Source organism: Pholis gunnellus, assembly GCF_910591455.1.
Source record: "Pholis gunnellus genome assembly, chromosome: 1".
Classification (NCBI taxonomy): Eukaryota; Metazoa; Chordata; class Actinopteri; order Perciformes; family Pholidae; genus Pholis; species Pholis gunnellus.
Window position 1 is genome coordinate 24,562,630 of NC_136528.1, and position 26,527 is coordinate 24,589,156.

A 26,527-nucleotide genomic window follows, 5' to 3' on the forward strand; every position below is an offset into this window, starting at 1 on the left:
ATGATTATTTTCTTGATTAAACTTCCAATTGTTTTGTCTTGAAAATGTCTAAATAGATGTCCTGTCAATCAATTAACTGACTAATTCTTTCACCTCCACAATGAGACAATTGATTTGAATCCAACTATCTTTTCTTGGATCTTATGTAACAAAAGTTTGATCTTTTCAGGCTAAATATGGCGCCTTATAATGTAGTAAATATGGTCTTAGACCTCAATGACAGAGTAAGTGAGTCTCCAGACAGATCAGAATGTTTTATGAAATGAATGCACACAATATTATAGGGAGATCTTTAATGCTGGTTAAATGTTAAAGCTCAACTTTTGTGTCAAACAAGTTTAAATGACTTTACTATAGGAGGTGCATTCAGTAGAGGGAAGACCTCAGCCAGGTGCGTCTGCAACGATCACTGCTGTATTGTGTGATTTAAATAATACAACCCACAATTGTCTAACTCCCCGTCTACACACCAAAGAGCTATAAGGTGTCGTACAACACACATCATTCAAACTCAAAATCAAGCCACAATGTATGCAGACTAAAAGTGGTCATATAAGAAATTTCATTCAATCGTGCCAAAAACTAAATTTAACTCACCACGTGTAGTAGCGGCTGAGTAGTACTGGTAGTTCCGTTAGCGGTTAGCCAAACACAGCGCCCAAAACAAAAAAAGTGAGTCAACTAACGGGTGATGTACACAACCAATGGGCTGTAAAGTGTCGTAAAACACACTTCACTCACTCAAACAAAAACGAGCACCGATGTATGCAGCCTGTCGGCTCGAAGTCGTCGTATAAGACACGTCATACAATCTTACCCAAAACAAAATAAAACTCACCATGCGGTCTGCCCGCTTAGCAGCAGACTGATAGTTCTGTTAGCTGTTAGCCAAACACACCGCAAACTGTTTCCCCCCCACTTTTGGTGCAGAGTAGCGGACAGGGGGTCGGAGATGCACTCAGCTGTTACCACCAGCGGCCCCTACCGGCCAGGGCTGGTTAGTAGTAAGTGAGAAGTCGGCAGGTAGTCAATGGCAGAATAAAACAGGCCATAGAAGGTGTTTTGAGAAAGTGCTAGTCACTGCAACCACAAGACGTCCGTGAGCACCCAGCCATAACTGATATAATGCAGTTTGCTGCATAATAATGTGAGATTAGCTGTGGACAGACAGAGGTGCACACTCACTCACCCATTCACAGAACTACACACATGCGACATCGCATTATCCTCCTGGCGGAGATAATTAGATACTCGTCCTTTAACTTTCCAAAGCGTGATGTTAATAAGACTTTAAACACTTAAAACAGAGGTGCTGACTAAGAGCCCCCTGGGCCTGTAGGGGTCGTCGAGTTATCCATCCATATCTTTTCTGTCCCTCACTCTCTACACGTTGCCATGAAGATCTTCATCTCTCCGTCTTCAGCCAGCAGACTTGTGTGAAAAGCCTTTTTAAAGTTCTTGGTGAAAGTCAGATCGGTCTCAAACCTCACCTTGTTGGCCCAGATCACAGTCGTTCCTGGTTTGCAGAAATGCTTCATGGTGACCAGGAGATCGTCCAGGAAGTCGTGATGGTAGACCACGTCAGCTGCCAGCACATAGTCATACCGGTGGACGGATGTAGGATAGGTGCTCTCCAGGTCATGACCCCAGGACAGAGCTGCCACCTGTGGAGTGTATCTGCAACGCTCCCTGGTGTTCCTCATCACATTGGCCAGGAGGTTACCCAACACGTCGGGTAAATCTGTAGCTGTGACTGAAGCTCCTGAGGAAAACAGGACACCTGACATCAAAATGGCTACAATAAGAGTAAAAAATAAAAGCATACTGGCGACCTTTGTTAAGGAGTTTGTAGTGTGCAAATGCAGTTTATGCAACGAAAGTTCATTATTTGTTTAGGCTCTGGTGGGAAATTCATCCAAAGACATACTTTTGTGCTGCACATGGTAACAAAATCAAGCAATAGTTCCATACAGTATGTGTTTTGTGTATCATGTCATGGGTTACTTTTGCTAACTTTTCCCAAAAATGACTGATGATTTTTGTGTTTGTGCTCATTGTGTGAATTAAACTGGAGACCGCTTACCCAGCAGACTGGCCACAATGGTTACCAGTCCAGTTCCTGCTCCCAGCTCCAGAACCTCCTTTTCCTGCAGGTTCACCTTCTTCCTGTCGTTGTCCAGGAAGGAGCACAGAGCCAACGCCTGCAGGGCAAAGGCATACACATCTCTTATAAGATGTGCATGTTAAGAAAAACAGTAGAACACTGTAATGGTGTTTTCAGAGGCACTCACTGCTGGCCACATCACTGCTCCATAGGAGTCTATGGACTCTCGAATAACAATGTCGTGTCCTGCGTAATGGTAGACATCCCTACCAATATGACTGTTGATGCCGGGAACCCATGCTGGAGGTCTGATCTGCTGTTCTGATGTGTAGAGAGGATGAATCAAGACTTTAACAGAGGGGAACTTCCAGTCAGATTCAAAAGCAATGAAGACACAAATACATCATGAGCACACAAAGACACGATATACAAGTCAAGCTGAAAAGAAATCTGATGAGCCCACAGCGTGATATGATGCAGTGAAATGCTCATCAAAACAGGTTCAGACACACTACAACGGTGGACAGAGTGCATCAGCCTCTGATTAAACTGACGACAGTTGTTAGTGTTAGCTTCACCACACTTTGGTTTTACCACATCTCACATCTCAAGTCTCAGATGTTGTTCTTGCCAGATTATATAAAAGTAGAGTCACTAGAGTACGCTGCCACACCCTAGAACAAACGCTACAAGTCATTTTTATTATATGGCACGGGGTGAAAAGAGAGCACCCTCGTTGCCAGAAAGGCAGAGCTTTATTCATGGAGACACCGGGACCAGGTGTCTCCATTTTGGGCGATCACCACCTTAAAGAAACATATAAAGACAAGTATAGAAGGTAGTACCACAAGTTCACGCAATTGATCAAAGTCGTGAAATGAGTAGGCAGATCGCGCACTAACTCCAGATGACTCGGATTCTCTAATTTGTTCAAGTTCCTAAATCGTTGCCGGTAGGCCTCAGGAACCAACTGATGGGCCTTTAACACCGCTGCCTTCACAGAGGAATATTTTTTACCATTAGTATCAGTTAACGAGGAGTATGCCTCCCGCGCTCTCCCAGTCAGCATGCACTGCAGCATCAGCGTGCGCGCGGAATCTGGCCAATTACGCGCGTTAGCCACACACGCTCAAACAACGAAATAAACAACTCCGGATCTTTTCCCGAAGATGTTGGAAATAGCCTTCAGTTACCCAAGACACCAAAACCATCCCCAGATGGCTCTGAATAAGACGACTACCACTAAACTCACCAACAGCTTGCCTTCCTTATTAAATGACAGTCTAAACTGAGCCATCTCCAATTTGGCATTTTCGGTCTGCTGGCGCAGCTTCTCCACAGCCAATTCTTTCTCCAGTTCTGCTTGTGGTCAAGTTGTAACATGAGTAACTATTTTTGCTGTTCAAACATTAAACTAGATCCAGTTTGGATCGGAGACCACGCGGCATCCTGCAAAACAGCTGATGGATTCTCAGTCAAAACATTTTTCAAATAAATTGGATTTCAAAATGGCTTTCACTCTCTCCTTTAGACGTTTATCACCAATATCGATTACATAATATTCTGCCATTTTCAGCAATTGCTCTTTAGTGCAGAGATCTAAACACTTCTCGGAGGGAGAAGCAAATAAGTTCTCAATATATTTAAGTGTGCACGACATCAATGAAACGAATATATAGTGAAGGCTCCTGGTGCACAAACAACATACTATGGCCTAATCAGCATAGTGCGCCCCTCTAGCTGACTGCCTAACCATAATCTACCTACATACATACACTATCTTCATCCAGTTACTGATATTGGGTCAATATGCACTGAAGCCCAGTGGCGAGGGAAAGCAAACAGAAACTGGCGACTCACGCTGAACCATGGATGTACTCGCTCTAAACACGGTCACTGCAACACTAGTAAAAAACAACAAGACGAAACCCAAAGGGGTAACGCCACTGAGCCTGACAGAGGAACGTTTGCATCAAAGTTTCTTACAGCAGCCAGACAACACGTACTTTACATCGATTTACAATTTTCACACCGAGACAAGAGAAAAAAACTATTACCACTCGCAAAACAAACCTATCTCTATGCCGAAAATAAAGACAAACAACTGCATCTCCCAAACAAAAGCGCCTGTTTCCCGCTATAAGACCCACAAAGGAATTACGCCAGCGCTATAGGGAATCCAGGGGAACCCCACTTACAATTTAGTGACGTCAACTATGATGTACATTAACAAACAATTAAGCATGAGCAGTAGCAATACTCAAACAAACCAACAAAGTTACGTACCCATTACCGCAAAACGGACCAATATCGATCCCGGACGAGCACCCAACTTGTCACGACCTGGCTCTGAGGCCACGACACTAGATAGGGAGACGCAGATGGTTGGCAAGAGTAAGCTGTTTATAATACGACATCGGGGGGGGGGGGGGGGGGGGGGGGGAGAGAGGAGAGAGCAACCGCCTCGTTGCTCCACGGGGTGAAAAGAGAGCGTTGCCAGGGCGTTCACCACCTTAACCTGGTGAGCTTTACTGGCGACCTTTGTTAAGGAGTTTGTAATGTGCAAATGCAGTTTTAATGTAGCTACTGATCTGAATTTTTCCAGCTTGATGTTCTGCATCAGATCTTTGATCCATTGATTGTGTAATGGAGGGCTTCCATTGAAATATAATTGAGTGTCTAGCTAATAGAGAGGAAAAGGCAATGACTGATTTGAGTCATGTGGAACTGAGAATACCAAAAATGGCAATTGAGAGGGTTTGATATCAGATCCCTCTGGTTTTACTGCCGACAGTTGGAAAGAGCCCTGTCCCATTCCTCGTCTGACGTTTCTTGTCCTTTCACTGACTTGTACTTTGTACCTGTGCAAATGGAAAAAATCAAGTTTAACGTGAATATAAACGTCTTACAGAAGAGCGCTGCTACAACAGACATGAGGCCAGTTCCTGCTCCGATCTCCAGAACCGTCTTGTCCACAAGACTCAACTGTTCCCGATGAGTGTCCAGGTATTGACAGAGAGCCAGAGCCTGAGGGCAGTCAAGATGATCTGAGTTACAGGAGGTATAAGCGCTTTAGGGTTGGGGCAACTGAAGGATCACTGGAGCAGGTTAAGTATGGACCCGAAGGCTCAGAACAGCAAAGACCAACAAGGTCTTTGTAGATGAATAAGTAGCAGTGGATATCATGTTGTCCAGGGGCCTCAGAGTGCAGGCAGCAGCACGTCGATATATATGATATCCCCATAATCCAGAACTGACACTAACACTGTGAGTGGGATTGCATCAATAAACAGAGCCATCCCAGAAAATACAGTATTGACAAGTGTAATGGTACACACGAGTATTGTCTGTCATATTCTGGCAAATGAGGTTGCAAATCTCCAAAAAAAGGTGCTACTCACCGCCGGCCATACCATGCCTGCCTGCATAGCAGCCAAGAACCCCTTCGATGAAAATCTCCTGCCCAACGTAATAGTACACCTCCTTATTGGCTCTGAGGTAGTTGCTTCTGGGCTGCCGACTCATCTGAATGAAACAAAAATCAGATGCTCAGTTCTCTGAGGTCTCTCAGCGAGAGCTTGGAAACGTTTTACATCCTGCTCTTTCTTGCATCCTTCATCTTACCTTTTTCTTCATCTTTATCTTCTTCTTCCTCTTCCGCTTCCTCCTCCGGTCCGTCCTCCCTGCTTTTCATATAAAGGGTTTCCCCCAAAAGGTGTGTGGACAAAGTATCCATGTATAATCCTGTATGCTGGTGGACTTAAACAGATCTCAGATATTAGAGTTTGAGCTTCAATTAAATGTTTTTTTAAACATGTAATAACTTCCTGTTTTTTTTTTCTTCTTAACTTAGTTATCTTTCTTGTTGATACAAAAGTAAAATCATTATTATTAAAACAGGATTCATACAAAATATAAACAAGATTTTCAAGTCATATATTTTTGATATTTTGCTTACTGATATGCGACTGTGATTTCTACCTTCTCTACATAATTTTGCTGTGTTTATAATTATTTATTTTCTTTTAACTCGTAACTGCAGTCCTTCAGTCTAGCCAGCTATATTGGCAAAACAAGTCCTCCAACGTGAACATAAACAGAGCACAATAAACATCGTAATTCTTGATAAAAAAAAGTTCTTAGTGCAAGTACTTCCCACATAGCTTCTTTAAATACAATCAAAACCTCACTTTCAAACACCCTACCCGTGACCTTTGACCTACCTGTTTCTGCTTTATTTCCCAGTGAAGGATCTTAGGATAAATCAGATTGCATCTGAAATGAAGTAATACTAAACCTGTGAAAAACGACTCCTGCATTAATGATTTCCAGCTACTTGGTAATCCGCAAATAGTCACATCGGAAAACCAGACCAAAACCTTTTTTGTGCTTGGCATATTGGCAGAAAGACCTTGAATGTGTATGTTGTCACCCAAATATTTATAACCCCAAAGCCTTATGAAGTCATTTTAACTTCAGTTGGTCAAACTTTTATCAGACAGTATAGATAATTTAATGTAAAGATGACACAAAGTCTGGAACGTGTCTATGCTGTCATTGCCTACTTGTTTTTCTTGCAATGACCTCAATTGCCTCACCAGAGATGGGAGGTAACAGGATCAAGTTGGCATGTAACATGCCCCTAAGAAAAGAAGGGGGCTTCTGTAATTTTAATCTCAATTAGACCTTCCTCAGTTACATTTGACATCTTGGGCAATGAATTAGCACCTTCCAGTTTCAGGTATTCTCAAACTAAATCCACTCACAACCCAAAACTTGGACTCCAGAGGGGGAGTGCACAGTGGTTAGGTAATTCCTAAACTGTGTGTTGTTGATGTGGAGCAGCCTTACTTGGACAGAAGATAAGAGTTTTTAAGCTTGAGTTTTTGACAGTATCTCAGCTCTGTCTCTCGGTGAAAGGTTGTTTGTTATCAAGAGACTGTTGAAAGAGTGATGAAGTTAACCGATGCCTCTTCAAGGCCTCAGAGAGTCTTCAGCTACACGGTGTTACACGAATAGCCGGTGACTTCAACTTATTCTTTCCAATATAATTAAGCTAACTGGTGACTTTCCAAAACATGCAAAGTTTGTGTGTGACTCATGTTACTGAAGCAGCACAAACTGCCCAATATGGATGTGATCTTTTAATTTGACCTCGTTAAAGTGTTTTGCAGCTGAATGTTACGTAAGGTCGTCTCATTTGGGTGTGAACATATTTGTTGCAAATAACTATTACATTTGTCGAACTTATGGCACACTTGGTAGCAAACAGTTGCTTATTAACACACCCAGAAGTTATAGAGCAACTTTATATTTATTTTTTTGTTTGTTAATCATTCACTCTCTTATAGCTCTGTTTTTAGTCTCTACCAACAAGAACATATCTGGCTCCTCAGCTGCTAAATGCTGCGCTATGTTCACCAGCTTGTAGCTAACTGTCTGTCTGCTGTTTGGTGCTGGGCAGGAAGTGTACAGAGAGTTTTTTTAAAGCTTTTTAGCTGAAAATGAAGCTATAACAGCAGTGAAAGTCAATCAAAACGGTAAAGTTGAACTAAGCAATTAGCTATAACTTGCTATAAAGCTAAGGGTAGCAGCAGATCTAAGGTTCATCACTGCAAGCGAAACATTGTCACATTGGGGGGAAAATGTTAAGTTTGGCCTGATGGTGGTGCCAGAAGAAAGGTTTTGTTGTTACCTAAATCCTACGGGTGTATCCTCTGTATGCAGCTGGTCTTGTCAGGTTTAACTCTACATTTTTAGACCTGCTAAACTTTCACCAGCCTCAGTTGTGCTTTAAAGCTCAGCTTTGCTTGCTGCTGACTGTTAATAACGTTATCAGATTAACGCGGCAGTCGTTCGTGGTCGCCAGAGGATTCATCTTTAGGGAACCATCAGTGACTGATCTAACATTAGAGGAAAAACGTTTTTTGACGACAGTGACTAGCCATGATTAGGTGACAAATCCCAAATCCCCACAAAACATAAAAAAGCCTTGAGTGTATCCAGACATACGTTTGCCAGTTTATTAAGTTCAGCTAAATGATCATATCAGCAAAAAATGAGGCCATACAGCTTCTGTTGACCCCTTGTCAGAAGGAATTCAATGTTCATTTTGAAGTTTGGGGTGTTCTAGTAGATACATACACCTGTAAATACTGTACATAATATAATAACGTGTAAAAACATGGATCACAACTTGAGATTGTGATCCATCTGGCATATCAAACTATGAATATCAACAAGTCTTAATGTAGACATTTGCACATGAGATCCATAAAAACACATGACATTACAAACATTTCCATTCAGCAAGACAATTTACACATTTTACACAATTCTGCAGTCACAGAATCTCACACACAATGAATATACAGTGTGTATTAACAATTCAGGCAGCAGCCTTTCCCTGGTCCTTAGTCCTCTTGTCCTTCCTCCAGGCTCGGTACAGTTTGATACTCAGACTGGGGAGGTCGTACAGCTCCTCCATGTGGAAGCGCTGCCGAAAGCGATCAACAAAGCTGTTCTCTGGGTCCAGACGAAAGCGCATGGCCCACAGGATCTGTGTGTTTTCCTGGCACAGGTGGTCAAAGGCGTCCATCAGCTCCTCCAGGTAAGGATGGGCGTACACCACGTCAGCTGCCAGGATGTAGTCGAAACAATGTGTGGCACACGGGAAACGCTGCTCCACCTCCTGACCCCAGATGAGCTCTGTGACCTTGGAACAGAGATGATTGAGTAAAACACCAACACAATGTAACATACATTACTGATGGTTGGATTTACAAAGATCAACCCAACAGTATGAAATCTGAATAGAAAAACGCTACCAGAGGGATGTACTTGCATCGGTCCTTGGTGTTGCGCATGACATTGTACTTGAGGTTCCCCAACACATCCGGCAGGTCAGTGGAGGTCACCTTAGCACCTGGAGAGAGACCGTGCAACTTTGTGTTAAAGGGAATGAGACACAAACAGCAACAGAGAGAGACATTTAAAGATTAAGTCAAAGAGACTTGTTGGAGCTAATCACCAGATGTGTTTTGTTTCCGTACCTAACAGGCTGGACACGACGGAGACAAGCCCAGTTCCAGCACCAAGTTCGATCACATTTTTGTCCGTCAGGTTGTATTCGTCTTGGTTGGTCTCTAAGAAATGACACAACACCATCGCCTGTTGGGGAACACAGGTTTAAAGTTCACTGGCAGCAGCAGTGCAGCAGCTAATTATTTGTGATAATGTATAAATCGGGGCGTACCGAGGGCCAGAGTACAGCTCCATAGAGGTCTGTGGACTCTTTAATACGGATTTCCAAATCAGAAAAGACGTATCCCTCCCAGGCTTCCGGACCAAGCAAGGATGGGTGGAAACACCGAGCCATTATGGCTTTAGCTAGCTCTGCATCCACAGCAGCGAGGGAAAGAAAATACCACGTAAAGCTTAGAGTGTGATACTGTAGTGAGTGAGGACAATGCAGAGCCTAGAATAACACAAGACAGACAAATAGACCTTTTTCACAACAGGCATTTTGACGTCACAGCAGGAGAGACTGACTCACTAGTACATTGAAATGGTATGGAGCTATAATTATAATGTTATTTGTTGCACCTGTGCTTTTCCTCTTGTGACAAGTCAAGAATTGCTGTGAAAAAGGTCATTAGAATACACAGTTTTAACCTATACAATGCTACTGAGGCAAAATAACCGAAAGGCCTTATAACACAGCTCAGTAGTTTAATACTAGTTTTGTTAAAGATAATAATGGCCGTTTTTTTATGAAAGACACTTAATGGCTAAATTTGCATTTGATTAGGAACTACAATAGTTGCTATGAATATTTTAGCACAGTGAGGGCTGTAGATTATCCAGATTAGCAAGGACATTGTATTCGGAAAGAATGTTGATTTGTTTTAATGCAATTTTTCGAGAGAAGCGTGCAGAAATCTCATAGATTAGATGGCTAAGATCTTAACACTCGGTAAGAAGGCGAGTCATTTAGGTGAAACAGTCTCAAAATGAGTTGAAAAATAAACTATCAACAACAAGATGGTACTGCAGGGCTACTGTGCAGGATTGGTAGGTGTTTCTTTTATTTTGTCCACCACTGCACATCACTTAAGAATGACACTTAAATGTGCCAACCTTAAATCAAGCCGATGAGTAATCATGTTGTTCTTCTTTCATATCACATTACGAGTAACATTTGATTCTCTGCTCTATAAATGAATCACATTTAGGCTCATAATGCCCATCTGATCCTGCTGTTTGTTTGCCACATCATGTCCGTGTGTCAGACTCCAGCTATGTTACAGTGCCGATGGATACTCAGAGCATCTGATACACAACTTCAGTTATGCAACACTGGTTTGGAGAAAAGGTCATGGGAGCCCACAGAGCAGGAGGTTGGGGAGTGCATTTATAGCTGTTGTGTGTATAATGTTATATATGTCGTTAACGAACAGAGATGCAATTGTTTGCATGGAATAAATATTTCATCATCTTATGAACTCTGACATTACGTTCATAATCAGTTGATTTATGGGATTTAAAATGAACTCTGCATGCATACTTTCTCTGAAATGTGATTCCCAAAAAGTAAAAAGTGCACCATACTGCCAATATCAATCAATGCCAATTCAAATTAGTAAGAACAATCTTTAGTTTTTAGCTGTGTATTACAAATTCTCACCTTCTTCTTTGGTCCTGGAGTCCTCCTTCATGGCCTTGGACTGTTGAGTCTCCATGTTTGAAGGAGTCCAAGCAGGAGGGCTAGAATGCCCCAAACAGAAAATCTATAGCAGCCAACTGATTCTTCGGTCGCGGATCCTTTGGATTTCAGTCAATCTGGATCCAGATCTACAGTAGGCTGTTAGCTGTCACCTTCCGTGGTTTTAATTTACACACAAATAAAGTGTGTCCTAACTTCTTGTCCAACCACTTTAACTCCACCCAACATTTCTAGCTCTCTCTGGGCTTGCTTAAACCCCTCTCTATTGCAGTATGACTGACAGACAGCGACAGCTGCTCCGTCCGACTGCTGAACTGGAGCTGGGGAGTGAAGAGGAGGGGTAATGCTAAAATACTGACCCAAAATATACTCAATTTATGAAGTTAAAAAATAACTTTGTGCAAGTTAAAGAAACCTCAGACACGCTTACATCTTTCCCACATGTGCAAAAGCCTTCCGAGGCAGACGGAGGAGGGTCGGTGTATGCAGGAGCAGCATGTATGCGACTGCCTGGAAGAAATTTGTGGCGCTGAAGACTTGCACCTGTCTCAGTCTCACACTAAAAAAAGTGACTGGAATGTCTGAAGATGTGCCAAACTTTCATCTACAGCAGAAATACTTCAAAACTACCAATTTAGCTCAAAGATTTAATGAAAAATATTCTCATTCCTCTCACAGATCGCAAACCTCGAAACATATGAAAAAAATATTTTCCGTCACCTCAATAGTTAAAAAAAATACATTATCTATAATACAGAAAAGGCTCAATTCATTACGTGATTCATTTACACATTTCCCTTGTAAATATCAAATATAATATCACAGACATTATTTGGGAGTGTGCGACATGTTTCACAACACAACCGCTTGGACGATTTCAGTTTGTAGTTCAGTCACAGCTTCTTCCCCCTTCCCTTTCCTCCCTTGCTTCCTCTCCCTCTCGTGCTTTTCGCTCCGCGGCCTCGTCGGCTGCCTTCGAAGACAGATCGGGCTGTAACCATAGCAACTTCCCTGCCACGGTCGCTGTCTTCACTAGAGCTGCTGCTGCTGCTCCTGGCCCACTGAGGTACAGCCTTAGTGGGCTGGGGGACGGCCTTCACCGAGAGACACTCCTGGCTGGTGCTGCTCACATCCTTCAGAGATGGAAGAGGAGATTCAACAATCACCGCCGACCCCAGAAACCCTCCTCCTGCCACAGACGTCTTCTCTTCTCCTCCTTCTCCTCCTCCTCCTCCTCCTCCTCCTCCTCCTGCTGCTTTCTTCGGACTCTTGCTTGCTGCCTTTCCTTTCTTAGTTTTGGATGGGGATGGACTTTCCTCATCACTGTCCTCCTCTTCCTCTCCTCCTTTTCTCTCCTTCCTCTTCAAGCAGGTGACGGCTCTGCGCAGTCGCTGGCTGCGAATCGCCTGCTTTTCCTGTTGCTCCATGCGGAAGAATGAGTCGATCCGCAGCTGAGTCTAGACCGAAACGGGGAGGAAGTATAAATGATGTAAGATTCGAGCATTTACAATTAACTATTTATTCATACTTTGAACTAACTATCACAACTTCTCTGCTCACTTGCATCCCACAAATCTGTAATCCCATTTGGCTGTTTATGTTCCTGTTTAACGCAAACGCATGGATATACAGTATATTCTCCTTAAATCTATTTTAGATGAGTTAAATAATTAGCTGGCATTTCACTGCAAAAGTGTCCCTCGGGGTACAAGTACACCTGGTTACCTGCTGGGTGCTGAGCTGCTTGATCACAGGCTGAAGGGTCTCCTCTGTCCTCTGACTGCTCCAGCCAAAACGAGTCAGACAGAATGTAAAAGACTGGTTAAGCAAACTATCATGACTATCATGAATATGCCCACACACACACACACACACACACACACACACACACACACACACACACACACACACACACACACACACACACACACACACACACACACACACACACACACACACACACACACACACACACACACACACACACACACAGAAAGGATATTCTTTGATCATGTCGAGTTGTGGGCGTCCCCAGCTGAAGAGGTTGTCTGACTGATCCACGGCAGGTTGCAGGTAAGCCTGAGCAACCGCAGGGTTGGGGAACCCAGGATACAGTTTCACGTCTCTTAATTTTTTCTTAACCTTCGTATCCCGAGGATCAGCCACCAGGCGCTTTTTCTCCTGAACCTCTGACCACCATTCACTAGAGGAAACAAACAATAACCAGGCAAATCAACCTAATTATTATTCATTATTTATCTAGTTCAGTTAAAACACACAGGCAAATATAAACACTTATATACAACTTTAAATGGAGAGTAAATGATGAATAAATTGGCTTTAACAACGAGTTCATTTTGCCTGTATTTGACAGTCACAGTAGAGAGAGACCGGAGGGATTAAGTGTGAAAGAGGGAAAGAAATATATGATCAAGAACCTTTATTAACACCTACTTTAAGAAAAATCTACTAACTTTTGAATAACCTGGACCGGTTAACTCAAACCCTGAAACACACACCTGAACTGTGTGAGTGGCTCCAGGCCTGACCCGGGGAACTCATTCAGTATCTCCATGCCGGTCACATATCCGACCCCCGGCACGCCTTCTGTGTAGTCACTTCCCAGCAGGTAAGCCAGGTTTATCAGTTTAGTCCTGTCCAGACCTGAGACAGAGACAGAGAAGAGAAAAGGACAAAAAGATGGGGGAAGAGAAGTAAAACCTTGTGCTGACAGCCCATCACAACACAAGCACCTGTCTCTGATATGTGCAATATAAACTCAGCGGATTAGTGTGGTCATTTGTTATCCAAGCACAATTTCAACACCCTGCCCTTTCATCTCAGCAGGCCATTAAACCGCTCAATAGCACCATCTGCTGTTGCACATAAGTCATACAAATATATATTACAGTAAATATTATATTATTAAAATAATCCAATGTCATATTTGTCTGTGGTTTGTTTTGTTTTTATATTAAACAGGATATTTAGGCGTGACCTGCTTTGACTGAAAGTTGGACCTAATGAATTTGCATATGCATCTCAAGGTTCGACGAGTTTCTGACTAAAATATATATATATATATTTTGTTTGTGTATTTTGCATCTTCAATCAACATGGACAGGGCATTTACGCTCTTGTGTCATCTCTTAGACTCAAACATTGAAACTAATACCAATTCAACAATAAAATAAAAAAAAAAAACAGGACAAGAGGAGATGAAACACGTCTTAATACTTGATAAGCACACGGGACAGGGAGCACCGACCCAGCTGATTCTGCAGGTCACTGTACTGGTAGTGTTCAACATGTTTGTTCTGGCTGAAGAAGTTCCTGTAGACATCTCTCCCTCCAAACAGCCACACGTCGGAGTCGTCCGTGATGGTCCCGTGTGTGTGGTCGGTGCGGTCGAGTGCTGCACACTGAGCCTCGGCCTCCATCGGTGCCACCAGGAACGGCACACCAAACAGCCGCAGCAGCTCCTGGGATCAAAGAGGAAAATAGTCATTACTCTCAAACCCCCCCCACATCCCCCAAAACAAACAAGACCCAATCTCCTAAATTGACAGACACATAAACTTACAGCAAAGATTGGGAAGTTAACCCGACTGCAGATCTATCCTCCGGGCCGGCTTTGCGCCTTCTCTAAGTTGCCTTATCTCGTACATGTGTATTTACATTTTGCATTATATTTTTATATTTACGGTAGTGATTTACCGATAGAGGCTCGTACATTTCTTAAGGTTAGGTGTGAGGGTGGAGTGCCTGTGTGGCTTTGAATGTGTCCGTGTGTGATTTTACTGTGTCTTCGGTTCACCTGGCTCTCCAGGTGCATCTGCCCAGTGACTGTGTTCGCCATCCTCTCCTGCTGCTGTTTCAGCTCCCTCAGGCTGCTCTGCTCCACCTGCAGGGAGCTCTCCAGAGCCTCCAGCTCATCCTGCAGCACAGCACAGCACAGCACAGCACAGCACAGCACAGCACAGCACAACACCACACACACACACACACACACACACACACACACACACACACACACACACACACACACACACACACACACACACACACACACACACACACACACACACACACACACACACACACACACACAGCATCAGCCCTGCCTCATACACATTAAACTGCTACACAGCTCAGCCTAAAGCACGTCATTTAAAAAACATCTGCATTTCTGCTTAGCCGTGCTGCAGCGCTATGCAGTGTTAAGTGAAAGGTTGGATGGATCATTTAACTCATGAGGCTACATTCTTAATAAATCTAATAAATTAAAAACAGTTATTAGCATTGAAGTTCAATTCTTGTGTGTCTAAACCATCCTGACAGGAATGCTTACCATGTCCAAGTGTTCCCATTCATTTATCGCTGGAGTTGTGCTGGACTCCGTCTCTGTTCCCTCCTTTAACTCTGTCTCCTCAGTCTGTCTCTTTTTGTCTTCTTCTTCTTCTTCTTCTTCTTCTTCTTCTTCTTCTTCTTCCTCCTCTAAAGAATCAACAGCTGGACTGCCGGGAGGCTTTTTCAGGCCTTCCTCTGGTTTTTCTTCCTGCTTGGTCTCATCTTTACGGACCTCACCAGGAGATCCTTTCTTTCCAACTGTCACAAGTAAATCCTCTGCACTCTCCTCTGTAAATTCTTCGTCCGACACCTCGACGAAGCTCTCTGGGAAAACACAAAAGAAGCAATTTTTGTTATTGTCGGCAGGTTTAAGAAGTTTTGAATGAGTGTGATCTTTCCCCCGACGATTACTGTACCTTCTGACTCGCTCTCCTCCGACTTCATATCTTCTCCGTTCCTCTCCTCCAGAGCTTCAATCACCTCGTTACTCCTCTGCTTTAACGGCACAGGATGCATTTTAGTCTCTTCACTGGGAGGTTTCCCACATAGCCGAGCAGAGAGATTGGTGGATAATGTGTTTTGATTGAAAGCAGCTGCACCGGTTGTCTCTGTGATCAGCTCTTCTTGTTTCTCCATCTGTCCTCTACGTCCCAGCCTTACGTCCTCTGTCAACTGTCTTCTCTTCGTCTCCTTTTCTGACTCCATCTCTCTCTCGTGAGGTTTTTGCAGCACCGCAAAGCAAAGAGCTTCATTTCTCTGACCAATCATGGCCTCCGTCTCACCTTCAGAACTCCCAGGGAACAAACCATCTTTCACGTGTAAACTTTGGTTCCCTTTAAAATCAGATTTCTCACGAGGCAGAGAGTTCACACCATCAGGTTCTCCCTCTTCCTCCGAGCTGCTGACGACCACTTGTGGCACAGGACGGGGAATATTGGCCCGCATTTTGGTGGGCGAGCTGCTGATTTGAGCCCTGTGTTCAGCAGCGCCGACGTCGTCGTCGTCTTCTTCAGCTAGAGCTCGTTGGATTGCCAGCAGGGTACGAGGGGACGCGCTACCATCCTTCTTGTCCTGGTCCACCGTCTCCTCCTCTGAGCTGTCGTTCATCGCAGCCCGGATCGCCTTGAGTGTACGAGGCGAGGGTGGTGACGTGTCTCCCGGAGTCGGTTTTGACACAGAGGGTTTGGAGTCTTCTGAGGAGGGACCCGCCACTTCTGCCTTTTCCTCACAGGCAGGACGCCACAGGGGCTCAGGTCTGTCTGGTGCTCGTCTGGTGCCGCCTGCAAAGGAGCTCCCGGACCAGGCTGCCACTGCCGGTCGGCTCTCGGGGGCAGCCTCGCTCTTTTTGGAGCCTGTGTAGGAAAAAAGCAGAGTGGTGTTTCAAATATGAAAACAAGGTTGCACTTTGAGATCTAAATCGTACAGTCTCTTATCAATGAAACCCTGTTAAAAGGCACATTCCACAAATCGTTGGTTCCAGACAACCATAGATCTAAATATGGCACCAAATCTTCTCGCAGAGGTTCAGAATACGGTTGGGATGAGTAATCTATCACACTGAATTAGTGTGCTTTACTAAATATCAAAGTGACACTATTTTGGAAATGCTTCCTTTTTGATGATGCGTTCAAGAATCAGGACAACTGACAGTTTACACTTTTCCTGTAAAAAACTGAAAACCTGTATTTGACTGAGTAAACACACCATCATCGCCTCCCTCACCTTTAATAAGGATATAGTGGGAATAGTCCTCGGAGACCAGCCGGCGTGTCTCTACGCTGTGAGTCTGCTCGTCCCCATCCTGTTGGCAGAGCTGTGGAGCGCTGCCGGCGCTCCGCTGGCTCATCTCTTTCTCCACACCATGCAGACGCTGGTTCAGCTGGTTCCTCTGCAGCAGGCCGGCCAACTGGTACTGTGAAAAGTCTCCTGAATGCTAAGAGGAAGTGAAGAGGAGTCTGTGTTGAAGAGCAGGAGATGGGTACGTGCATGTGTGTGTGTGTGTGTGTGTGAATGAACAGTACCTCTGGGGGTTTGTGGTACATGGTCCGGCGTCTTTTGGAAAACTCCTTCATGTCTTTGAGTATCTCATGTTTCATTTCAGGAGGCAGGCCGGCAAACTCCTCTGAGTTGATGTCCACTGAGTTGGGGTCTTCATACAATTCTCCCTGAGACACAGTGAGCAGCCGACCAACATAAGAACATGGGAATAATGGGAAGATGTGACTCTGAATACTTTCAGAAGATACTGACACATTGTAGAATTTGATGAAACAATCGAGACAATGTGATGGCCAAAGAGAGGCCTTTACTCAGCAAAAAACCTTTAATGTACCAAAGCCAGGACAAGACCCGGATCCAACATTAACCAAGCAATATTTAAACATTATTAAAACCCAAAATACCATCAATATTCGCTCGAACAAACTATTTGAAGCTATATCTTTGGTGGTGGTGCTATTCAATGTTACTCTCCCGTGCACGTGATAACTTTACCTGATACATGTGATAACCATCATCCGTCTCCTCCAACTCTTTCTCCTCCTCCGAACTGAATAAATAAAACACATTCAAATGATTAAAGTACCTGTATTATCGGCAAAACAGCTGTATATTTAAAAAAAACAAAAACATTTTGCAGAGTTCTTCTTCATGCACAGATATTCCGACTGAATTACAACAACGACTAGCGAGTAGTAACCGTCCCACACCTGCTTTTGTCCTTCTCCTCTGCAGCTGGCAGGGCTGGTAGAACGTAAATGTCGTCAACCTCATCTCTCCTCACAGTGGAGAGGCTGGGGAGAGGATCCTTACTGTGGCAGGAGGAAAATAAATACTTCAGACAAAGGAGATTGAAATGTCTCTACTAAGAAAATAGACAGTTCATTGTGTAGGGAGAGAAAGAGAGGAGAAACATGGCATTTATTCCTTAGCCATCCATCCACTTGCACACTGCCCTTGCCCTTGCCCCTGACCTGAGGTCCCCAAGTGCAGCTTTGATTGCCTGTCTCTTCAGGAATGTCTTCAGAAGCTTCTCATTGGTCTGTTTGGACTCGCGGGTCAACTCCTCTTTCCTCTGCCTCCTCACAGCCTGCAGGAGAGCCACAGCCACGTATGATCAAATGAAAGAATACGTGGGAATCACGTGCATTTTGGAAGAAAAATATCCAAAAGCGATCGATATAAGACATTTTTTGTTCGTTGGACGTACCAGAGTCTGTTTCTTCAGCAGCGGTGCGTCCCCATCAAACACGAAGATCGGCCTGATGCGGAAGAAGAGCAGCTTACAGACGCGGTGGAAGAGAGTGAGGAGGTGGGCGTTCTGGACACTGTTGCCGTCGCGGTCCCGCACACCCTTCACTGCCTGGTTCAGCCATATGCTGATGTCTGGAGGTGTCCGGTTAAGGTAAGCGCTATGGCTTAACGCAATCAGTTAATACAGTCATCAATTCATCTGAGAGAGAGATGTGAAGGTAAAGTGATGGAACCCTGCTCAAACAATGACAGACATATAGAAAGATCACAATCAAGTCAGGAGGATACCAACGGCCAGGATCTTTCCCTCCAGAGTCTCGGGGTTGATGGGTTTCCCTGTACTCTCCAGCAGCCTCCAGAGTCCATGCACTCCCATGATAACCAGTCCAAAACGCACCCGAAATAAAAATGTGAATATCAGAAACTGAAACACGAGAAGTTACCCGTGCATGACTAATCTGAGCGTTTTTATTGAATGAACTCCGAAATTACCGAGGTGAATAAAGAAGACAGTAGCGGCACCTCTCAACGTTTGTTGTAACACTATTTTCTGTCCGTATAGCATTAATTGACAAGGCATGAGGGTTCCGCATTATTTACGCCGGGACATATTTAGCTGTTACACCAACAGCTTCAGGTTTCCTGGATTTAGTCTGTCAGGTTTTCTTGTCTAACGCTGCTGTCGCTTCAACCAAATGTCTATATTATAGATACTGTCCGAAATTGTCGAGGTGAATGTTGAACGACTTTGGGTAATGATCCGTGCTCAGCTTTAGTTTGCAAACGACAGGCGTTCCTTGGCCGGAAGTGTTGCCTGAAACACCAAACCCAGGGTAACGATGACCAATGCCGTCGTCAATGGCCAACTGTGTCCGGTGACAAAATAAACAGCTTGCTGCTGCTTACACGAATTAATCGAGGAGGTTGAATCCATTGTTACCCGGTATGTTATCTAACAATCTGAATGAATCCCCAAATCCAATCCCAGATCTTACTGCTGGGACGTGTCATTCTGTGTAGCAAGCAGCTAACACGATAGCGTTACTTCAACTTGGGATTGTTAAACTTCCTGTTAACGGCTCCTTTCCGTTAAAGCTGCTCGGCAAGCAGCTAAGCTAACAAGTTAGCTTACCAGCTAAGTTAGCTACCGTTATCAGTACCTCAGCTGTTCAGCCTGACTTTTGACCAGCGGCCTTCTTTGCTGAATGCTAGAGATGTTAACAACAAATCACTCTCTCTCTTCTGTCAACTGCCATAGATGACGAGTCACCTGGGTTTTACCTGAACTACAGACTTCCTTCTCGGCTAACACCACCTCCACCATGACTGCTGCTGTGAGAGGTAACGTTGTGGATTGTTTTGTTGGAACTAGTTTCTGCTCATCCAGCTTGTACAGTAAAAGCCGATGTTCACCGAGCTGCGTTGCCTGGAAATGATAGTGTAAACTTTTAGTACTTGACACAACAGACACATTTAGTTAAGTACCCAAAGCGTATTGAGGTTCGTACTCAGCGCTACATACTGCTAGAGAGGGTTAGTGGCTACACCTTGGTATCTATTTGACACCTTGAAGTCTTTGTTTGGCATTGGCCAATCAACTTTTTAATGTGCAATACAACAGGGCGTTTATAGGAATATTCACACCTGCATTCAGAGCAATCCTCTTCTAATTGGTTTATTCAGGACACATTTAAGTGCAAAGTGTAAACTTGGCTTTGTTTAGTTCACCCAGGCTTTGCCCGTGTGCCTGTCCGAGGAGCTGGCGATGGCATGGAAACTGAAAAACCGCCCAGCGCCATTCTGGAGGTGAATACAGATGTGCCGCCACCGGGCCCGTCTGCAGTTCCCCTCCTGAAGGTGGCTAGCCCTAAACGTAGCCCCAAATCTACTCGGCCTGCTCCCCCCGCGGCTCCCCAGCCTCCTGGGGTGCTCTACCTGGGCAAGGTGAGTCGAGAGGCCTGCACGGAGGTGGAGGCTGTGAGGATCATCATCCCCCGCTCTGCTATTAGCCGGCGCACCCGTACAGGACCTGCTGAGGGCAAAGGGGAGGCTGGGCAGCAGGCTGAGGGGCAGGGCTCTCCCCCGCTGCCTCTGGTGGAGGACTGGAGAGGACAGCTGGAGAAGCTGGAGAACTCTGAGCGCAGGCTGCTGCAGGACAAGGAAGGCCTTTCCAATCAGCTCCGTGTGCAGACGGAGGTAAGGAATGAATTTAAATGTCAAATGTCTTGAGTTTATAGTTCCGTATAGTTAATACGATATAATCATGCTCGTTATTTCTCTTATGGTGGACTTAAAGAGACCACTGTATTATCCTTTCAGTGATGAAGTGCTTTTAAGTGAAAATAAAGGAAAACATTATGTCTTCAGCTGTGAATTGGGTGTTTATTTCCGTGTTGCCAGGTAAACCGTGAGCTAAAGAAGCTGCTGGTGGCGTCGGTGGGTGATGACCTTCAGTACCACTTTGAGCGTCTGTCGCGGGAGAAGAACCATCTGATTCTGGAGAACGAGGCTCTAAGCCGGAGTCTGGCACACACTGCAGAGCAGCTGGAGCGAAGGAGTATCCAGTGCGACGTCTGGAGGAGCAAGTTCCTGGCCAGCAGGTTTGAAATTAAAAAATGACAAATAAGAAAATGGTCCTCTCATCCTGCAAGCATATGTCAGGGACATTTTAGCACTGCATGAGGAGGACAAACAAAAAGAAGATTAAATTACGATTATTAATAATATGATTATTGGTGACATTTAACGTTGTCATGCTGAATAAACACTTATTCAATGTTGACTATTCAGAGTCATGGCAGAGGAGTTGACGAATGCCAGAGTTGCTCTGCAGAGACAGACCAGAGAGGCACAGGGAGCAATTCAAGACCTGCTGTTGGAGAGAGAAGAGTTCTCCAGTGACATGGTGCTCACTCACAGGTAACATACAGTATATATTTATAATTACTAAATGAAGGGAATGGTTCATTATACTAGCTTGCCATTTAAAAATCCTGATGAAGACACAAACTCTGTTAAGTTCAACGTTCTGCAGGGAAATGCTGCCCCAGATAAGTAAGAAAGTTGTTGCTCCACTTAATTGCATTTATATTTTAATAAAGTAAGCATTCTCCTCTTGATGTCTGGTGTATTTGTAAAAACAAAAAAAGCCATTGAAATGTGTGTAACATACATACAAGACTACTTGCTCAAACAAATAGACTCACACTGGCACAGCTTTGTAGTAACACTTGACCAACAATTTGATGTTAATGTGGAATGAAATATATTTGCGCTTCTTTTCACTTGTTAGGCTTCGTAAAGTAAACATTTACAGGGTTCCCACGGTACCTGGAAACCATGGAAAACATGGAATTTATTTTTTCATTTTCCAGGTTTGGAAAAGTCATGGAAACTGAGCAAAAGTGAACACTTACATGGAAATTGAAACAGTTGTCCTGGAAAATTTCATTGGATAATGTGTAAAATAGTAATAAAATGAAACTATTGAGCACAGAATTAAGACGAGTTTATAAAAACCCTTTACATGTGAACAGCTTTTACTGTAGATATAAATGGATGATCCCATGTTGTAGAGCATGCTCTTGGCATCCTATCTGGTATATTGGATGTTGGAATTTGATGCAGGCAACCTGGTGATATTGACTTTAAAAGTATAGTTTCGGATTGGTGGACTTCGGGAATAATAACCGAGAAACGTTACTCGCGATCTCAATAGAAGGGTCAAATACATGCATTTCCCAGCCAACACGGGAGCCTTGACATCTACAGTGAAACTTCTTATGCAAGTTTATCCTCAAATGTAAGTAGCTGTGTTTTAACTGTGTGGTAAACCTGGGTCTACCACACTAGGTGTCCAAGGGGGTTGTGTGTGTGTGAGGGGAGGGGGGCGCGGATGGGGGCGGAAAGCTTCAGGGGCCTATAGATCATCACTTAATATGGTACCCGGAAAATCAGGAGGTAGCATGGAATTTTTTTTCAAGGCAAGCGTGGGAACCCTGATTTATGATTTCAGTCATTCCTATTCTATCAGCTCCTTTGCATTCACACGATTGCAGACAGTACATGGGAAGTTGAAATGATTACATTTTACTTAATTAAAAATAAGTTATTTGAAGAAAAAAGAAAGTTGCATTTATTATTAGATATGACGTGAACTTAGACCCTTAACAACATTCTAGTTCACTTAGAGACGCCTGCATTAAGGAATTGACCATTTACAGCAAATGAATAGAAAGTGTCTGCTTTTTGAAGGAACTTTCCATGAATCTGCGCAGATCCTGCAGCGAGAACTTATCCCACTGCATTACCATAAATGAGCTATAGAGATAGCTGTGTGAACTTTATATCTTAGCGGAGTCAAACATAACAAATGTTGAGCTTGAGCACATATGGTTCAAGGCTCACAGCTGAGCTACCGATACTTAAGTTTGTATGGGTTTTTTTTTTTCTTCTTTTCTGTCAGATCTCTGGAGCAGCTCCTGGTTTCTCTGCAGTGGGGCAGACAGCAGACGTACTACCCCAGTGCACAGCCCCTTAGCACAGGAGAGCTGGCAGCAGCCAATCACAAGCTAGCAGACGCCATCAACTCCCACCTGTTGGGAAACACCACCAGCACCACCAGCAGCAGCGTGGTGAAGAGCAGCACTGCAACGCCTGAGCTGCTGTGCAGCACTCCGGCTGAGAAGATGGCCGAGAAGGTACGAGCTCCATACCCTTGTGGAAGTCTGACCATTTTCCAACATTTGTCATAAAATCCAGAGCTTCACAAATGTTTTTCTCTGTGTTCTGTCCTAGGTGCTGAAGATTTTAGATCCGATTTCCTGTTCGGAAAACAAGGCGGACCCTCCGCTCAGTGACTCCGCCCCCTCAAGCTTTCTCGGCAGTAAGAAGAGCATCGGCAGGTTTCACCCATATACCCGCTATGAAAACATTACTTTTAACTGCTGCGAGCGCTGCACTGGAGACATCCTGGTGCTGTAGGGGGGTCAGAGGGCAGCGAAACGCACCAATCTGACACTGATGCGGCATCAGAGGTTATTTCAAATGACTCTGGAGATCATTGCTGCTGTGTGTTGCATGACTTCTTCGGTCGGCACCAAAAGTTAGCGATCTATCTTTTGTATTCGTAAGAGTCCTAAGAGTTGATTGTTGGATTTTCACAATTTCAGATGTTTTTAAATTGTATCAACCTGCTGTTTATTTTGCTCTTTAACTTGAAAAAAAAAAAAAGCTAATAAGAAAATGGAGTTTGTTCAGGGATGGTGATGTGAAAGTGATGGAAACAGAATGCATTTCAGAGCCATTGCAGCCTGGTTTAAACTATGGAACGGGTTATTTATTGCTGGGATGTGAGGTCAAAATACTGAGCCAGTATTACATGGTGAACAGACAGTTAGGGTGTCTGCTTATTCATACTTGAACATTAGACTAGTGCGTTTTATTTTAATAATCGATAGAGCGAACGGGCTGTATTTCATATGCGTGAGCCCCCAGGCTTCCCTCCAGGAAGTTAACTGATGAGGTAATTGAACAGTCACGACGCCGTCATACTGCAGGGGTCGCCCAGATTTCTCAGTATGATGGTGCTATCATATTTATAAAAAAACATTGTATTGATATATTTTGTATAACGCATGTGACAAGTGTATATACATTCAATATCTTGGAAGTGGTTTCTCGGTACTACAATACTTATTGTACACAAACATCCAGTTATTTGCAAAGAGTTTAACTTTTGAGGTGTTTCAAAGTAAAAGATTGACATTTTTCTAAAATAAAAATTCCAGTAACATTTCAAATCACATTTGATTTGCTTTCATTAAATCATGTCGTTCATTTTGGGTGATGTTTTTTTGTAATTTATATTTTAAAAGATGTTTTCAATACTTTGTTTAAACCCAAGCTGCATAAATGTTTTGGTTTATTTTATCTGTATGGAAAAGTGTGAATTGATGATGGCGTTATTTACAGTGAAAACCCACCATAAAAATATTTATACATCTTGTTTTCCATCTCAGACCAAAATAAAGACCAAAAGAGTTTCTACCTTTTAAGATGTCTTGTTCTTTTCTTATTGTAACCTTGCATTGTAACCTCAAAATAAAGCAGTCGGTAAGCACCAGTGACGACCCAAGACAACACTTTAATCACTGCTTGTCTCAGGTTGACATTTTCCTCAGACACCACTTGTAAACAGACATGTCCTTATTATCCCAAGTTACCATTGTTGTTGACTCTACTCATTATCCCACCACAGATTGCCTTTGCCTGCACCCTTTCTCCCCTCTATGCTGCTCTTAAATGATGTCCGTACTCTGGTTGCAGCTGGTTTGTTTTCTCTGTCTCCGGGCAGTCCAGTCGTTCTGCCTCTACCACTGAACCCAGACTCTTTAGGGGCTCTGGGAAGACTCTGGCCTTCATTTTTAAATGTCCTCTCACTGTTTCTTTCTCCAGATCTAAGCGGCCTGTCACCATCCCGTCCTGGTCCGTGATGTGTGACTCCCCTGCCTCTGTTGTTACCGATCTCTCTCGGTGTCCGCTGTTGGTGGAAGCCGTCATACTTCCTCTTAGGCACGAACTGCAGCGCCTCCTCCCATTTCCCCGTCTCCTTGAGCGTGAGCATGATGCGGATCATCTGGTCCAGAGTCAGATTTTTGGCTCCCATCTCCCAGTGGAGGAACTCATCCAGCGGTAAACGGGCCGTGGCCAGATTCAGACGCTTGGCATTGGCCAACGACAGGCCTGACTGGATCGACCGGTCCACCAGAGCTCCAATGATGTAGACCTTGGAGTGGTCGTACGTGCGGAGAACGTTGGGGGAGTCTGCAGTGAGGTACACGAGCCGCTCCCGGGGGAACCGATCCACGTGCTGTCGGTCAGTGCTGGTGACAAACAGGCGGTCCCAGGCCTCTGCGCCGTATCGTTTGACCAGCTCCTTATTGTAGGCTCCGTCCGCCTGCAGGTTGCAGAAGTGGAGGTGGTAAGGCTCAGTGGCGCGCCGATTCCACCCTTCTACCTCCATCAGCTGGGACACCGTGTTCTCCAACTCCCGCCTGGCCATGTTTGAATCATAGCTCATGTCAAACACCAGTGGCTGACCGAACATCATGGCCTGGGCGCTCCTCCAGGCTAGGTGCTTGTCCAGGGAGCGCCCCCAGAACTGGAGGAGCAACGTGTTTCGAGATTCGGGTCCTCTCTCTTCCTCTGCGTCGCTGTCCCGTGCTCTTCTCTGCTCCATTGAGGCTTCCTTCTCCGTCTTCCTCTGCTGCTGCTTCTCCTTACGGGACCTTTTGTGGCCCTCCTTGATGGCCAGGTACTTCAGGTACTTCTTCCTGGAAGACTTGGTGGTGAGCTCTGACAGCGTCTGAACCTCGTCGTCGGTCATCTCTTGAGGCACAAGCTTCCCAGCTTGCCGCCACATTGCAACCAGATCGCGAGTGGCCTCCAGTGAAGAACCGTCCTGTAAATCACCACCTGGTTCTTTGAGGTTTTCATCCTGATCACTTGCTTCCTCATCCTCATTGCTTTGCCGTCTCTCTTCTGCTGCCGCTTGGGCTCTCATTACAGATTTCCATTTGTCCAGATCTAGTGTCTGTACTTCCTTGGGGTTGTCTCTTTTGGGCTGGAGGGCATCTTTCCACACTTGGATGCCAGTACTGAAGAGACCAGCAGAAATGTGTGGCCGGTGACGACCGGTGCTGCTGACTACGAGAGACGCTCCGACTTGCGTCTTGGTAACACGGGATGCCAAAAAGAGACCGCCTCTCCAGAGTTCATAAAAACCCTGGTTCGTGAAGAGCCGTAACATCGCGATAAAATATATTAAACTGCAGCGAAAGTACTGAAGTACTACAAAGAGGAAATACAGACGGTCACTGGTGGACTGTCACTTTGCCTTTAATAATTTAAACGGAACAAAAAGTGTCATCAAAGCGGTTCTCTCTGTTCCCCACCGTCATGAAAATGTAACATCTTCATCTTGTGTCTTAGATATTGTTTCTTCCACTTGTCGCGACGTTCATGCTTGTACAAAAATGTAAGAGAAGGTCACGTTGTTCAAACGGTGTCACACTATAAAGTGTCGTAGTGAAACG

At 44.4% G+C, this 26,527-nt stretch overlaps 5 protein-coding genes across 5 annotated transcripts; 1 reads left to right on the forward strand and 4 right to left on the reverse strand.

Moving 5' to 3' along the window:
* Positions 1 to 288: 288 nt before the first annotated feature.
* mettl21ca (methyltransferase 21C, AARS1 lysine a) lies at positions 289 to 4,465 on the reverse strand. Its single transcript, XM_079184338.1, has 4 exons — positions 4,391 to 4,465; positions 2,292 to 2,425; positions 2,084 to 2,201; positions 289 to 1,762 (listed from the first exon to the last, which is right to left on the reverse strand). Exons 1-4 carry the CDS (start codon positions 4,392 to 4,394, stop codon positions 1,377 to 1,379), a joined length of 642 nt encoding a protein of 213 aa, XP_079040464.1. The 5' UTR covers positions 4,395 to 4,465; the 3' UTR covers positions 289 to 1,376.
* Positions 4,466 to 8,124: 3,659 nt separating this feature from the next.
* Positions 8,125 to 11,049, reverse strand: mettl21e (methyltransferase like 21e). The gene is made up of 5 exons (XM_079165131.1): positions 10,791 to 11,049; positions 9,360 to 9,499; positions 9,157 to 9,274; positions 8,932 to 9,029; positions 8,125 to 8,819 (listed from the first exon to the last, which is right to left on the reverse strand). Exons 1-5 carry the CDS (start codon positions 10,843 to 10,845, stop codon positions 8,493 to 8,495), a joined length of 738 nt encoding a protein of 245 aa, XP_079021257.1. The 5' UTR covers positions 10,846 to 11,049; the 3' UTR covers positions 8,125 to 8,492.
* Positions 11,050 to 11,480: 431 nt separating this feature from the next.
* ercc5 (excision repair cross-complementation group 5) lies at positions 11,481 to 18,813 on the reverse strand. Its single transcript, XM_079158442.1, has 15 exons — positions 18,720 to 18,813; positions 18,388 to 18,563; positions 18,152 to 18,267; positions 17,888 to 17,989; positions 17,673 to 17,727; positions 17,201 to 17,344; positions 16,902 to 17,112; positions 15,596 to 16,531; positions 15,181 to 15,503; positions 14,647 to 14,766; positions 14,098 to 14,311; positions 13,349 to 13,493; positions 12,830 to 13,032; positions 12,555 to 12,637; positions 11,481 to 12,286 (listed from the first exon to the last, which is right to left on the reverse strand). The coding sequence occupies exons 1-15, from the start codon at positions 18,805 to 18,807 to the stop codon at positions 11,723 to 11,725; spliced, it is 3,480 nt and encodes a 1,159-aa protein (XP_079014568.1). The 5' UTR covers positions 18,808 to 18,813; the 3' UTR covers positions 11,481 to 11,722.
* Positions 18,814 to 18,874: 61 nt separating this feature from the next.
* On the forward strand, positions 18,875 to 24,487 carry blzf1 (basic leucine zipper nuclear factor 1). Its single transcript, XM_079158454.1, has 7 exons — positions 18,875 to 19,374; positions 19,690 to 19,772; positions 20,155 to 20,627; positions 20,832 to 21,031; positions 21,222 to 21,350; positions 22,897 to 23,131; positions 23,229 to 24,487. Exons 2-7 carry the CDS (start codon positions 19,754 to 19,756, stop codon positions 23,412 to 23,414), a joined length of 1,242 nt encoding a protein of 413 aa, XP_079014580.1. The 5' UTR covers positions 18,875 to 19,374; positions 19,690 to 19,753; the 3' UTR covers positions 23,415 to 24,487.
* Positions 24,488 to 24,613: 126 nt separating this feature from the next.
* trmt10c (tRNA methyltransferase 10C, mitochondrial RNase P subunit) lies at positions 24,614 to 26,427 on the reverse strand. Its single transcript, XM_079162798.1, has one exon. It carries the CDS (start codon positions 26,239 to 26,241, stop codon positions 24,670 to 24,672), a length of 1,572 nt encoding a protein of 523 aa, XP_079018924.1. The 5' UTR covers positions 26,242 to 26,427; the 3' UTR covers positions 24,614 to 24,669.
* Positions 26,428 to 26,527: the final 100 nt, after the last annotated feature.

Bases quoted from the DNA above. Each gene is read 5' to 3' on its own strand.
- mettl21ca (XM_079184338.1), bottom strand. The intron at 2,202-2,291 runs GTGAGTGCCTCT...TTTGCCCTGCAG, and splicing joins GAGCAGTGATGTGGCCAGCA to GCGTTGGCTCTGTGCTCCTT. The intron at 1,763-2,083 runs GTAAGCGGTCTC...TGTTTTCCTCAG, and splicing joins CATTGTGGCCAGTCTGCTGG to GAGCTTCAGTCACAGCTACA.
- mettl21e (XM_079165131.1), bottom strand. From the start codon at position 10,845: ATGGAGACTCAACAGTCCAAGGCCATGAAGGAGGACTCCAGGACCAAA. The intron at 9,500-10,790 runs GTGAGAATTTGT...CTGTGGATGCAG, and splicing joins CTCCAGGACCAAAGAAGAAG to AGCTAGCTAAAGCCATAATG. The intron at 9,275-9,359 runs GTACGCCCCGAT...GTTCCCCAACAG, and splicing joins GAGCTGTACTCTGGCCCTCG to GCGATGGTGTTGTGTCATTT.
- ercc5 (XM_079158442.1), bottom strand. From the start codon at position 18,807: ATGGGAGTGCATGGACTCTGGAGGCTGCTGGAGAGTACAGGGAAACCC. The intron at 17,345-17,672 runs GTAAAGTTATCA...ACTGTGTCTCAG, and splicing joins ATGGTTATCACATGTATCAG to GGAGAATTGTATGAAGACCC. The intron at 14,312-14,646 runs GTGAACCGAAGA...CTTTGATCCCAG, and splicing joins AGATGCACCTGGAGAGCCAG to GAGCTGCTGCGGCTGTTTGG.
- blzf1 (XM_079158454.1), top strand. The intron at 20,628-20,831 runs GTAAGGAATGAA...CCGTGTTGCCAG, and splicing joins AGCTCCGTGTGCAGACGGAG to GTAAACCGTGAGCTAAAGAA. The intron at 23,132-23,228 runs GTACGAGCTCCA...GTTCTGTCCTAG, and splicing joins CTGAGAAGATGGCCGAGAAG to GTGCTGAAGATTTTAGATCC.
- trmt10c (XM_079162798.1), bottom strand. From the start codon at position 26,241: ATGTTACGGCTCTTCACGAACCAGGGTTTTTATGAACTCTGGAGAGGC.